The 15,122-nt window shown below is 45.3% G+C and overlaps 1 protein-coding gene across 1 annotated transcript; it reads right to left on the bottom strand.

Moving 5' to 3' along the window:
- Positions 1–228: 228 nt before the first annotated feature.
- Positions 229–2,727, bottom strand: DDIT4 (DNA damage inducible transcript 4). The gene is made up of 3 exons (XM_032232332.1): positions 2,580–2,727; positions 2,181–2,421; positions 229–1,690 (listed from the first exon to the last, which is right to left on the bottom strand). The coding sequence occupies exons 2-3, from the start codon at positions 2,353–2,355 to the stop codon at positions 1,197–1,199; spliced, it is 669 nt and encodes a 222-aa protein (XP_032088223.1). The 5' UTR covers positions 2,356–2,421; positions 2,580–2,727; the 3' UTR covers positions 229–1,196.
- Between the last annotated feature and the right edge of the window lie 12,395 nt (positions 2,728–15,122).

The following is a 15,122-nucleotide window of genomic DNA, read 5'->3' as shown; positions in this document are numbered from 1 at the left end:
TCTTTCTGTACAGTGGGAGCATTTGCACCAAAGACAAATTCCTTGTGTCCGATCACACTTGGCCAATGAAGAATTCTATTATGGTGAACATGGAAAGGAAACCAGCACTTGAAGGCCCTTTAAGCTGGGCAAGATCTTCTCCCTTGGCAGAATGGCCTTCTTCTCTTCCCTTTTCTCCCCCCACCCCCACTCGTTTATAAATTAGCCAATAAAAACAAGAGAAGCAAGTTATTACAAAACATTTTTATCAGGAAAAGTAAAAAAAACCAAGTTGCATAGAAATTCTTCAAAAACTTGAACATCAAGTGTATTTCACGTGAACCGGTAATCAATGGAAGCACCAAAGACTGCGTGGGGTCCTGCCCCCATCACAACTTCTTAGCATCACCTTAACACATACATCCCCCCCCCCCCAGGGGCCAGTCCACTGCTGCCCTGTTCCTCCCACTGGTCTCATTCACAAAAAAATGGAGTTGCACAGCGGTGCTCAGTGGATTAAATCCCCCCCCCCCCATTCAGCCAGAAGTCTATATTTAGCTGCCTTCCTTTTTAGCTGCCTAAGTGTCAGTAGTGGAACGTCTTCACATTCATCTTGTATTAAATGTTACGCATGCTTGGTCCTTTTAGACCTGAACACTTATTAACACACACCGCAACTTTCACCAGACATCCATTGATTACTATCTACTTTTTGTTTTCTCCCATTTGTTTTTTTTTTTTTTTAAAAAAAGCTTAACAGGGAAGAAAAAAAAAAGGCAACCTTCATCTATCTTTAGCGGCAGCCCGCTGCTGTAAAGTTATCAGCTGTCAGGAAAAACGAAAAAATACTGCTAAATCAGTAAGAGAAAGTCATCCCATTGGCAGACAAGGACTTTTAAAGCTAGCATAGTGTATTCCAGGCCTACTACATAGGACTAAGCTTTGTTGCTGGTCAAAAATCAAGTAGCAGAGTGCTATTCTTACAGTCAAATCTTTGCCTTCTTCTGCCTTCTCTTCGGACTATCTCCCACTATTTCTGTAAATCAAACTTCCATCTAATCTACTGTGGCTCCAGAGGGACAAACCACTTCTTGAAAAATCAGCTTATGTTCCATAGCCCTTTTAAAGTAACCTACACTCCCCAGTTTGGGTTGGGAATGGCCCCAACTTAGAGAGTAAATGCTCGGTTGGTTCAACCTAAGAGGAAGAGGCTGCTTTCAACATTCCTCTATGAGCAGTTGTTCGGAGCTATACAACTTCTTTTTGATGACCCTGAAGCCAGTGCTGAGCTTCAGGGACTGACTGAATCCCGGAGAGAAGGCCGAACCGGAGCTAAAGAGTCCTTGGATTTTAGGCCACAGGCGGGAATCCAGCCTCAGAACAAGCGTCAGCTGGAAAGTAGGCACCAGGCTTGGATCCACCGCGATCTGCTCCACGCTGTGGCACACCTTCCCTTGTTCCACGCACAGGTCGATGAGGGCTCCCCTCAAGCCGCAGGGCTCCCGGTAGGCCAGGTGGAGCAGCTCCTTGCTCACTTGGGCGACCAGCTCGCCGGGCATGAAGAGCCGGGAGGGACGGTTGGAGCAGAGCCTGGCTTTGTTCAGGGTGACCTGGATGAGCTTCATGAGGTTGGCGCACAGGTGCTCATCCTCGGGATCATTGAGCAAATCAAAGTCGGGCAAGGACACCTCATCCAGGTAGTCCTGGGCGTCTGGAAAAGACAGAACCCGAAGCGGGCCTTGAGTCTCAGGCATGTACAGACAACACAACCCCACCCCCCTAAACCAAGAGAACTCAAGAGCAGCACAAAGCCAACACACACCAGGGATTCCTGGGTTTCAGCTGAAGCTTAGATCTCCCCAAAAGCCAGAGAACAGAAAGCCTAAAAGGCAGTGTCTGGATTCCTTAGGACTCTCCAAAACTCTAAAAGGGGCCTGGACTACAACTCCCATCGTGCTGAGCAAACAAGACGGCTTCAGATTGGTCGGAATCCCAAAACTCTCCAGTAGGTTCCCAAAGTTCTTTCTCTCTCTTCTTTCTTTCTCCGCTCTCTTTTTCTTTCTCCCTCCCTCCCTCCTTCTCTCTCTCCCAACTTATTCGTCCCGCACGATGGGTGTTGTAGTCCAAAGCCCCAGCGAGCAAAGCGCTAACTAGAAAGTAAGAAAGGAAGGCCGCGTAGAAGAGGCAGCCGCCGTTCTCACCTCCTTCGGAGCTCAAACTGCTGTCCAGGGACTCGCAATCGGAGTTCTCCAGCCTGGCGGTCCGGCTCGCCGCTTCTTGGAAGGCGCTCTTCTCCCAGGCGAAGGCGGGCGCCGGATTCTCCCTCTGCTCCGGGATGGGAGGCAGCGAAGGGAAACCGTCCCAAGACACCGGCATCTTCCGCGACGGAGCGCCGGGCTTGCGGGTGGGAGGCTGCTGGAACCGGCGTCCGGAGAAACGACTCTGGAGGAGGAGGAGGAGGAGGAGGAGGAGGAGGAGAGAATGAAGGACCGTCAACTTCTTCCCCGGAGTTACCCTTCTGCAGTGGTGCAGACTAGGATCAGGGCAGGAGCCCCAATGCTCGCCTCCCTCTTCCCCCCCTGCCCCAAAGAGGTGCTTACCAGCTTGCAGGACGCCTAGCGAGAGAGCGCAGGAAAAAGCGTCTCGGGGCTAAAAGGCAGAAACCCTGAACCTCAACAATTAAAAAAATAAAGACGGCCAATGCAAAGCTCTCCGTCCCCCGGCAGCCTCCGTTCCCGTTGCCCTTTGCTTGGCACTGCGCTCCCAGCACCGTCCCGGCTTTTATATAGCCAGGTCAAGGGGAAGCTCCGCCCCTTTGCCCACGCTCACCCCTAGCTACTCGTGCGCTCCCCGGCCGCTGACTGGCCGGCCAGGAGGACGGGCTGGGCCAATCGGGAGCGGCTGCACGTTCGCAACGTTCTCTCCTGCCCGGTGACAGCAGGCCGGGGACACACCTCTTTTTCGTGCCGGACGGGGCTAAAAGCTGGGGTGTTTTGAGGGGTGTGTGTGTGTGTGTGTGAAGCAGCGCGTACAGGGGGTGGGGACTGTAGAACAATAGGAAGAGGGGGAGGAGGAGGGTTGCTCTGCCTTCCCCCCCTCCCCCTTTTAGCCTGTTGGTTTGAACCCTTTGCTCCGGGAGCCCAGAAACCCCGAGTCGTCCTGCTTTTCTGAATGCAATCTTTGCTTGTGCTGCGTGTAACTTAGTTGGCACCTCGCTTTCTGTCCATGTAACCTAGTTTAGTGGAGCCAAGATTGGGGGCGTTGGCGAGCAGATCCCTGGAAATAGCCATAGCCAAGGTCTAGAAATCAGGGTTCCCCAAACTTGGCAACTTTTAAGACTTGTGGATTTCAACTCCCAGGATTCTCCAGCCATTCTGCGATTGGAAGTCCACAAGTCTTATAGTTGCCAAGTTTGAAGACCTCTGGTCTAGATTTCCCCCCCCCCCATTTTTTTTTGCAAACTTATCATGACTGTAAAACTTACTTAGGGGTGGTGGGCTCCTCTGAAAAATCAAGAGGGTCGCCTTTCCTTTCAATGGACCTTAATTAGCAATAGCAATAGCAGTTAGACTTATATACCGCTTCATAGGGCTTTCAGCCCTCTCTAAGCGGTTTACAGAGTCAGCATATCGCCCCCACAGTCTGGGTCCTCATTTCACCCACCTCGGAAGGATGGAAGGCTGAGTCAACCCTGAGCCAGTGAGATTTGAACAGCCGAACTGCAGAACTGCAGTCAGCTGAAGTAGCCTACAGTGCTGCACTCTAACCACTGCGCCACCTTTTAATTTGGGATAAGCCAGGATTTTGGGGGATATAAGGCAATGCTGGGCTCAAGGGAGTGAGGCTCAAGCCAGCATCGTTCTCAGATAGGAAATCTAACATACAGGCTTGTAATCAATGTTTTATTTTTATAGAAGCAATCCATTTTCCATTCCATGTTGTCTGGGCACAAGTATTTTGTGCCAGCATTAAAATATACAATCTTATTCATTGTTTCATCTGGGCTTAATTTCCAATACCTGAAGTAATATTATAACAATCCCATTGTAATTTATTTAACTATTAGTTATATTGACTCTTGCTACATTTTCTATATTTTAGGTAACTTCTTTTACTATTAATTCTGATATATACAGTCATCTTCTACAGCTTTGTGGGATTCCCACGTCGGAGGCAAGCCCCGATTCCTTTGGTTCAAAGTACTTGTGAACCCATCTGGGATGTGTTCAGAAGTCACGACTATCCAGGCTGAACCAAGTGATCCTTTGTTTATGCTACCCTTTTTTTTGGGGGGGGGGTGTAGAGAAACCCTAATCGATTAAGAGTTTGTTTCCAACTCCCCCTGGACAGCTGTGATTCACACCCCAAAGTCCCACTCGCTGTGAGTAACACGTTGTATGTACTGATTAGACACATGCTTGCCCTCTTTTCCCCCTCCTCCAAATTCCCCCCCATCCCCCCCATCCTAGATTTCTAGATTATTATTATGATTGTTTCCTTTATTCATTAAACATGAAACTCGGTCAATGGAACATTTAAAGATGTGTTCCAAATGCCATTGACTGGTGCTAGTGGTTGATACGGGGTTGCTGCCAGCGTCCTAGATATTAACCAAGTACCTTCTTAAAATATATGCTGTTCCGAGCAGCGCAGTTTTTTGCAGTTCCGCTAGTGTTATTGCAGGAAGCTGCAATTTCTTGATGTGTTTCGTAAAATTCTTAGACATGGTACCAAGTGCCCCAATGACTCTTAACATGTTTCATCCATAGCGGTGTAGTTTCAATGGCCAGGTCGCGATATTTCGTGATTTTTTTTTCCTAGTTCTTTTTGTTCGACTCTGGCATCTCCTGGTACGGCGATATTAAAACAACTGTACACTTCGGCCTTCTACAACCATGATATCTGGCGTGTTGTGCTCCAAATGACGATGATCCCATCTGTATTCGAAAGCCGGCTGGAGAATTTGGGAGTTGAAGTCCACAAGTCTTAAAAGTTGTCAAGGTTGGGGACCCCTGAGTTAAACTATGTCAAATGCCTGGCTACTGTGCTCAAAGTGGAGCAACAGTTGCCCTTCAGCAGAGCCCGAGTGTTGCATTTGTCCAAATAAATAAAATAAAATAAAGACATTCTAGTTCAAATAGTTTGCTTTTGCCCAGAATCTGCTCCCATTCCCTTCCAGGACGGGCCCCAATGTCATAGAAGCGTGTGTCCCCCCCCCCCCTCCAACGGGCTCCAGTGTGCTGGATGGATTTAAAAATTTAATTCCCAATGAGAATTGGCCAGGCGCATTCAGACGACCCTTGGTGCTGGCTATTCCCAGGGAGAAGGTGGGGATCCTGGCACGACTGCTCAGCTGCAGCTTCGGCAGACGGGGTGGGCTGGGGGGGGCTTAGGGTTAGAAGGGGGGAAGATTTTGCAGGACTCCAGTGCTCTAGGCTTTTCAGCAGAGGCGGAGGCTCCCGCCGGGTCCTAGCGCCTCCCAAGCCTTACTGGTAGTGTCCCGTGTAAGCGATCGCGGAGATTGCATCAGGATCGGCGAGCGAGGGGGCAGGGGGAAGGAAGTTTCTGCCAGGCTTTGCAAGAAGAAAAGTCGTTTCATCAGACAGAGAGAGAAAAACCAAAGAAGAAGGAAGTCCTCTGTAAGCTAGGTGACCTCCCGGAAAAGTTTAAAGTTATAAAAGTCTGATTCATTGCTTGCTTTTCTGGAAATTAGCTTCCAGAAGTCGTAACTCTGCGTCACTCTCCTTTTGATAAGGGTAGGAAGCTGCTCTAAGTCTGGAGTAAGAGGGGAAAAAAGCACCTAAAGCACAGTATATAGCGCAGGGTTGCGAAGGCAATTCCTTATGTAGGCAGGCAGGTAAGAGAGAGAGGGAGGGAGGGGGAGAGGGGGAAAGAGAGAGGGAGAGAGAAAAGAAAAGGAAAAGAGAGGAAGGAGAAAAGAAAGAAAAAGGAAAGAAAGTTGGAAGTTAAAAGTTTCTCAGCCTCCAAGCTATTTGGTCCATCTTAGCCAGATAGGTTCACTGACAAATGCGTGCACGACAAAAGTGCGCTGACAAAACCGCGGCGAGAAAAGAGCGACGTCGAAATCGCGCCCACAACAGCGCGCCGACATCAGCGCTCCTTCAACAAACAACGCGAAAACAACGTAATAACCCTAACCCTGAACCTAAACCTAACCCTGAACCTAACCCTAACCCTAACCCTTACCTTAACCCTAATCGGGCTTTTGTGGGCGCGGTTTTGTCGGTGCGCTGTTGTGGGCTCAATTTCGACGTCGCTCTTTTCTCGCTGCGGTTTTGCCGGCGCGCTTTTGTCGTGCGCGCTTTTGTCGGGTCACGAGCCAGATAATGTGGTGGAACAGGGAAATACATGGCTCTGTGGTTTTTTTTTTCCTATAGATCAGCTATTAACAATAGCTCATCTATAGAAAGGTACCTTTGGTTAAATTAAGTTAGAATATCTTCATCGCAACATACCTGCTCAATGACTGCCAAATATACAGAAGAGGATAAATAGCAGAGTTCATTTTCCTGTTTTCTTTAAAAAAAAGAACAAATTCAATGGAAAGTGGCCACATTCATTTGGCCAAATTAGGCTAACAGTCCCTTTTCCAAACTTAGTCCATTTCCTACCCCTGTGATGCCAAACCTATGGTATGCATGCCATAGGGGGCACGCAGAGCCCTCTCTGAGGGCTCTCAAGCCGTCTGCTCAGCTCCGGTTCCACCACAAAACCGTGCTCGACTAAACCGCGCCCGATTAAACCGCGTCGCTGATGTCATCAACAGGGTGACGACAGCGCGGAGACAGAAGCACGCTGTAAACCCTAAACCTAAAATTAACTCCTAAACCTAACCCCCCTAAACCTAATCCTAAACCTAAACCTAAACCTAACCCTTAACCTAACCCTAAAGCTAACCCTAACCCTTAACCTAACCCTAAACCTAACACTAACCCTTAACCTAACCCTAAACCTAACCCTAAACCTAACCCTTACCTTAAGTTGAATCGGCTTGCTTTCAAAGCGCTATTTAAAGTGCCCTTCTTTCTCCGCGCCGGCTGTTGTCGCCTTGTTGATGACGTCAGCGACGCGGTTTAATCGGGCGCGGTTTAGTCGAGCGCGGTTTTGACGGGTCACGCTCAGCTCCAACGTGCATGCACCTCCCTCCGGCCAGCTGATTTTCGGGTCTCTGCAGTGCATGCATGGGGGGCAGGGTGCACAGGGGGCATGCACACATGCACGGGGCAGGGTGGTGGTGCCTCCCCCCTGCAGCCCTTTTTTGCTGCCAGAGGCTGCAGTGAGGTGTACTAGGTTAAAAAAACAGGGTGCGGGTGAATCACTCATGCATGCGCAGGGGGGTGGGGTGCACAGAGTGTCATGCACGCAATGCATTATGGGTGCAGGGGGACACGCACTGTCACACACGCACACTTTTGGCATGTGATGACAAAAAGGTTAGCCATCCCTGTCCTACTCTGTACACAGATTTTCTGTCCCACAGTTTTCTAACTTATTAAGAAGTACGGTAGGTTGTGGTCTCCTGTGAATGATGTGACACCATGAACTAAACCACCATTATTTTCAGCCACGACATAGTAATTGGAAACCTTGAAAGACGAATGAATGCAAGGGGGCAATAAACCTCTCTTGAGTAAAGTGTTCCTAAAACGTGAGCTCACACCTCTGAATGTAGTTGTGTAGAAATAAAATGGAATCCTGAATTAAACGGATCTGAAGACAGGTGGAGAGAAGAGTGGACTTGGAAGAAAAAGGTAATAAACAGGTTAGAAACTAAAGAAAAGTTGAGATTGATTTGATTCCCCTCTTATAGGGACGCAGTGGGTCAGTGGCTAAGATGCTGAGCTTCTCGATCAGAAAGGTTGGTGGTTCGAATCCCTAGTGCCGCGTAATGGAATGAACTCCCGTTACTTGTCCCAGCTTCTGGCAATCTAGCAATCCGAAAGCAGGTAAAAATGCAAGTAGAAAAAATAGGAACCACCTTTGATGGGAAGGTAACAGCGTTCTGTGCGCCTTTGATGTTTAGTCATGCTGGCCACATGACCATGGAGACGTCTTCAGATAGTTCTGGCTCTTCGGTTTTGAAACGGAGATGAGCACCGCCCGCTAGCGTCGGGAACAATTACCACATATGTGCAAGGGGAACCTTTACCTTTAGCACATTGACTGCTACCTGGTGCAGTCTTACTGGTGTTACTTAGTTGTGCCTTGTCTTTTTGGGGTGGGTGGAATGGGGAATATTTTAGTCAGTAACCCCAAATGACATTATCATAACATAATACTTCATTGAAGTTTTGGATTAATATAGAATTGCTTGAACGCCACCCAAAGTAGATGAGACCATCTTCAGCATGCGGACTGAGTTAGGATTGTTCATTTATATTCCGCGTCCTTCTGCAAGAGGAATTGGGGGAAATCCCTCTGATTAAAATGATGAACTAACAAAAGCAGAAGTATCTTCAGCTGTTTTCTTGAATGTTCTGTCCCAAAACAAAGGCAAATTATACTACCAGTTTTTGGCCCGGAAATTGGCTTGAATTTATACTTGGTGCAGAAGTCAAAAGTACAGTTTAATGTGTGGATGTGTCAAGGCCTTGCTTATGCTTGCAGAAATCTTCCCAGTGCTGATCCCAGGTAGCAACTGGTTTAAAGTAAAAATCCAGATCACTGTAATTAAAATGTCTACACTTTACAATAATGTCACTAACTCAGCATTTATATTCTGTTTTATGAGAGTTCAGATCATTTGACCTGTAATCTTGCTTCCCTAATCCCTACGAGAACCCTGCAAGGTATCTCAGTATTATGTTTCTCACACTGTGGATGGAAAGAGGGGCACACTGAGATGCAAGTTCAGCTCATAAGTATCCCAAGGCCTTTGTAGATCTGGGACTTTTCCAGGATGATAATCCCAAGTAATTAATTCTATAGCTGCTCTTCCAGGCAAATCCCAAATGGCAGGCTTTCCCAGCAGTAGCAATTTTTATATATAATTAGATGAATATTACTTATTCACCGTCCTGATGTTCCAACTTTTATAAAACAACAATGACCAGGTGTCATTTCTAATAGTAAGTTTTTTGGCTGCTTTATTTAAAGTTAGGTTTTTTAATGCTTTTTTCCCTTGTTTTAAAATTAAAAGTCAAGATAGATGCTTAATAATCATCCTGAGCCCTGGACTAGTTATAACCAGTGGTGAAATGCTACCAGTTCGGACCAGTTCACCCAAACTGGTAGTAAAAACTGCTTTAAAAAGTTCCGATGATCAGCTGTGTGACAATCAGCTGTGCCAGATTGTCTGTGAGGTTCCTGCTTGTTGCAGGGGCCATTTTGTGTGAAGTCCAGCTGCTTTTACATTGTGTGTGAGTCAGTTGTGTATCCACACCCACCCAGACACATAACTACCAAGCCACACACAGAGAACCAGTAGGGGAAATGTTTGAATTTCACCACTGGTTATAACAATTGATCTTCACGATCCAGAAACAAACCATCTTCCTAATTTCTATTATTGTCCCGAGTGTTTCTCACATACCACCACCACCACTATCGAAAAAAACCTGGGATTAATCTTATAAAAAATGTACTCCATAATAATCAGAACAACTGATTTATAGAGTGCATGCATTCCATTCGCAATGGAATTACATTTAGAATGTTCCTATTAAAAAAACCAAAACTACAGGTACTCCTTGACTTGCAATCACAATTGAGCCCAACACGTTGTTAAGTGAGACATTTGTGAGTTTTGCCCCATTTTACGAACTTTCTTGCCACAGTTGTTAAGTAAATCAGTGCAGTTGTTAAGTTAATGGGTTATTGAATGATTCTGGCTTCGCCATGGACTTTGCTGTTCAAAAGGCCGCACCATGACCCCTGGGACACTGCAACCGTCATAAATATGAAACAGTTGTTGCCAAGCATCCGAATTTTGATCACATGACCATGGGGATGCTGCGAGGTGGCGCAGTGGTTAGGGTGCAGTACTGAAGGCCACTACAGCTGACTGTTATCTGCAGTTCAGCGGTTCTAATCTCACGGGCTCAAGGTTGACTCAGCCTTCCATCCTTCCGAGGTGGGTGAAATGAGGACCCAGACTGTGGGGGCGATATGCTGACTCTGTAAACCGCTTAGAGAGGGCTGAAAGCCCTATGAAGCGGTATATAAGTCTAACTGCTATTGCTATAATTGTGAAAAGTGGTCATAGGTCTTTTTTTTCCAGTTCACTAAACAAACTGTTGTAAGTTGAAGACTACCTCCATTATGACTTTGTCTGTCTGCCTGTCTTTTTGTGTTTCTCAACCACCACAATTTTACACTGCATATTTTAATTCCCAGAATTCCCCCAGCTTAAAGTTGCAGAAGTTGAGAAATGCTGAATTAAGGTAAAGAGAATTACCAAACAATAATGGAATGTTCCTATGGTCATCAGTACTAAGCATTACTGCAGTTGTGGCAGGGAAACTGTGAACCTAATGTAAAGTAGAGAATTGTAGGCTCTAATCCAACCTAAGGAAGGTGAGTAGATAAGAATTATTATACATAATATGACACAGACCCTGTGAGTCCCTTGGACTGCAAGGCGATCAAACCAGTCAGTCCTAGAGGAGATCCGTGACCCGTCAAAACCGCGCTCGACTAAGCCGCGCCCGATTAAATCGCGTCTCTGACGTCATCAACAGGGCGACAACAACCAGCGCGGAGAAAGAAGGGCGCTTTAAATAGCGCTTTGAAAGCAAGCCGATTCAACTTAAGGTAAGGGTTAGGTTTAGGGTTAGGGTTAGGTTTAGGGTTAGGTTAAGGGTTAGGATTAGGTTTAGGGTTACCTTAAGGGTTAGGTTTAGGGTTAGGTTTAGGGTTAGGGTTAGGGTTAGGTTAAGGGTTAGGTTTAGGGTTAGGTTTAGGATTAGGTTTAGGGGTGTTAGGTTTAGGTTTAGGGGTTAATTTTAGGTTTAGCATTTACAGCGTGCTTCTGTCTCCGCGCTGTTGTCGCCCTGTTGATGACGTCAGCTATGTGTCGAGCGCGGTTTAGTCGAACGCGGTTTTGTGGTGGAACCGAGGAGATCAACCCTGACTGCTCTTTAGAAGGCCAGATCCTGAAGGTGAAACTCAAATACTTTGGCCACCTAATGAGAAGGAAGGACTCCCTGGAGAAGAGCCTAATGCTGGGGAAGACTGAGGGCAAAAGAAGAAGGGGATGACAGAGAAGGAGGTGGCTGGATGGAGTCACCAAAACAGTCGGCGTGAACTTAAATGGACTCCAGAGGATGGTAGAGGACAGGAAGGCCTGGAGGAACTTTGTCCATGGGATCACAATGGGCCGTACATGATTTTGCAACTAAAAACAACAATGGCACAGAAGCTCAGTCAAGGTACTGCATTCTTAAAAGAAGACTTAGTGCGTCCCTTTTCTCTTGAGTCAAAGTTTGTCTCTTCAAACCCTTCAAAACGGCTTCCATTTTCAATTCTGTCATTGAAATCCTACTGCCTGTTCTTTTATATTACTGCAAAAAGTCATTAGAATGCATTATTCATGAAGTCACTGGACAAGAATGAAAAGTGGAAGAGCCAAGGGCTTTTTCTTAACATAAAGAGAAGATTTCAGTCTGTTCTTCGCTGTCATCACTCGTGCCCGCGGAGGGCGAAGAGGCCTCCCAGGTACCTCTTGGAGCCGTGGCATGGCCTTTCCATTTTTATTTCGCCTTGTTGATTGCAAAGGGCAGTTTGTTGTAACATTAAAGATAGCATGAAACTCTTCAGGAAATACCGGTAAATGAAATCTCAGGAATAAATGAAAATCACACAAAGCTGTTTCCCTAGTATTCTTTCAACACACACAGTTGTTGGCATCATTATTCCAGACTGAAGGATTATGGTGGAGAACTGGAATAGGAGGGGTTTACCAGACCGGGAGAACAATTAATGGCTTGCCTTTAGAAATTGTGGGTGCTCTTTTAAGAAGAGATTGGAAGCCATTTCTCTGAAATAGCAATAGACTTACTGTATATACTGCTTCATAGTGCTTTACAGCCCGCTCTCAGCGGTTTACAGAGTCAGCATATTTCCCACAACAATTTGGGTTCTCATTTTACCGACCTTGGAAGGATGGAAGGCTGAGTCAACCTTGAGTCTGGTGAGATTTGAACTGCTAAATTGCAGGCACCCGGCAGGCAGCAGAAATAGCCTGCAGTACTTCACTCTGACCACTGCGCCACCGTGGCTCATAATGGTACAATAGGCTCTCCTGCTTGAGCAGGGATTGGACTAGAAAGGCCTCTTCTGACTATTATTTTATTCCAGGCGGGCTCCAAACTTGACTACTTCAAGACTTGTGGACTTCAACTCCCAGAATTCTTCAGTCAGCCATGAAGTACACAAGCCTTAAAGTTGCCAGGTTTGGAGAACCCTGTTCTATTAAGTATCAACAAATGGAAGTTGAGATAAATTTAATGAATCAATCTTATTTTATTGAAATCTGTGAAAGAAACCATTTAAAAAAATCTTTGAACAAATATTTACATACATATTCATCAGCCATATAGGAACACAGACTTTGGACAACAACATCTGTTTGGTCTCTATCTCCTTCCGATCCAGCTTATGAATATTATTTCACCGTGTATATACAGTACACCCTGAATACCGTATTTTTCAGAGTATAAGACGCACCTTTTCCCCCCGAAAAAGAGGGTGAAATTTTGGGTGCCTCTTATATACACTGCATGTAGCCCCACCCACTCCCACCAGAGGCCAAAAATGCAAGGCATGGAGGTAGTGATGGTCTGTGGCAATCCCTGCAGTCTGGAACAGCTGATTGGGGGTATTCCCACAGTCCGATCCACCCACCAATCAGCTGTGATGAATCAGGCTGTTATGCTGAAACTGACCTGACTAGTCAGAATTTGCGACAGCAATCACATTCAGAAAGCACAGTAACTGATTCAGCAGGATTCAAAATAATAATAATATACAATACATTACCAAAACCAGGTTTTCCAAGGTAGCAGTAAATACAAGCAAAACACAAGCAGTTTCACTTTCAGTTCTCGGCTAAGACAGGCTTCTTCCTGTCTCCTTGCTCATACAGCAAATTTCAGAGTCCAAATAGTTCCCATTGGCTGACTTAGTTGCTATGCATTATTCATTGGCTGACCTTGTTACCATCTATCAGCTGAATACTATGGATGCTGGTAGGCAGAGGCAGAATTTTTTCTTATTATTATTTTCCTCCCCCAAAATTAAAGTGTGTCTTATGCTCCGGAGCGTCTTGTACTCCGAAAAATATGGCAGTTGTATTTCATTAAGTTTGCATACAGAACACTACATTTTGGAGAAAATCTTGGAAAGTTTGCTTTAAGCATCTTCCTTAATAAATTTTAGAGTCTGGATTTTAGCTTTTTGTGCTGCATTGGCTTCCAAACAACCTCTGCTGTAATTTGGATTGGCTGGAAACTTTTATAGAGATTAAGAGTGCAGTCAAGGCATATTCAGCAGTAAATCAAAAGATAGTTGTTAAGAACTGCATTAATAAAGAAGCCTTCCTTTACTATAGATAAAGGTAAAGGTTCCCCTCTCACATATATGCTAGACGTTCCCGACTCTAGGGGGCAGTGCTCATCTCCGTTTCAAAGCCGAAGAGCCAGTGCTGTCCGAAAACATTTCATCGTCATGTGGCCAGCATGACTAAACACCGAAGGCGCACAGAACGCTGTTACCTTCCCACCAAAGGTGGTTCCTATTTTTCTTCTTGCATTTTTTACATGCTTTCGAACTGCTAGGTTGGCAGAAGCTGGGACAGGTAATGGGAACTCACTCCATTACAAGGCACTAGGGATTCGAACCGCCGAACTGCCAACCTTTCTGATTGACAAGCTCAGCATCTTAGCCACTAACCCACCGCATCCCTTCCTTTACCATAACCTGTTACAAAAGGCTAGATTGCGACATCTTGAAATAACCACACCTTTCTAAAGTAGGGGTTTTCATAAAACAAATTAAAATTATACTTTGGCTCTTTTATATAATTCTCTCTTTAATTATACACTGGCTAGATTTTTATATTTCTAGGTCATTCAGTATGCACTTTTAAGTACAATAATAAATTAACTTTTTGTTTAAGTTGATTGCAGCCTGTTTTGAATCTGGCAACCACTGAGACTCTGGTGGCGCAGTGGTTGGAATGCAGTATTGCAGGCTAACAATGCCCACAGTCTAGAGTTTGATCCGGATGGACTCAAGATTGACTTAGCTTTCCATCCTTCCGAGGCGGTTAAAATGAGGACCCATATTGTTGGGGGCAACAGGCTGACTCTGTAAACCGCTTAGAGAATGCTATAAAAGTACAAGTGTTTATTTCAGGGGTCAACGCAGTATATGTTGAGACTGCAATTGGGAGATTCTCATCTCTGAGCAACACATCTGGAAAATACTAGATTGAGGAGGTAGATTTACAGAATACTTAAACATGTATCCTAACAATTATGGAGTCTTGACGTTCTAGAAATAATTTTGTAGTTTTTATTAATCAGAGGTAATCAGAATTTTTAAAGATGGGAAGTCTTTGCAACACTAGAAATGTGCCTTAACCTAAAACACTACAAAAGATAGGGGGAAATACCATAAAATATTAATAAATGAAAGAAGGCACAACTAATTTGCCATTTTTATAGGCATGTAAACACACTACACACTGTCACTCAGTTCACATTCAGCCATGTTTTTTTAACCATGGTTTACAGAATAAAGCACAATGGCTGGTTTGCACAACAGATTAGGCGCAACTACACTTCACAAGCGATAATGGCTGACTTAGCACATCATGTTAAGCCAAAGCAAATAACCACATAATTTAGTGCAATAAATGAAGCAGATCTCTTATCTTACTCCCTTTGCTAAGCATAAGTTTATCATCATGAAAGTTGACATATTTTGGACTCCTTCCCTTGGCCTCTCTCTTTTTCCTAAGACATCTGTCAACTTTCCTAAGAAAATAAGAGAGCCTGGGCTAAAATCCATGGAAAATTTGCTACATACAACATGGGCAGAATAGGCCACGATACCTTGCTACGATACAAGGAGTTGGAAGACGCTCACCTGATTATTATTTTGCTATGCTTCTCATGCCT

The sequence above is a fragment of the Thamnophis elegans genome, chromosome 15 (assembly GCF_009769535.1).
Source record: "Thamnophis elegans isolate rThaEle1 chromosome 15, rThaEle1.pri, whole genome shotgun sequence".
NCBI classification, from domain to species: Eukaryota; Metazoa; Chordata; class Lepidosauria; order Squamata; family Colubridae; genus Thamnophis; species Thamnophis elegans.
This window is presented reverse-complemented; position numbering and strand designations above follow the sequence as displayed.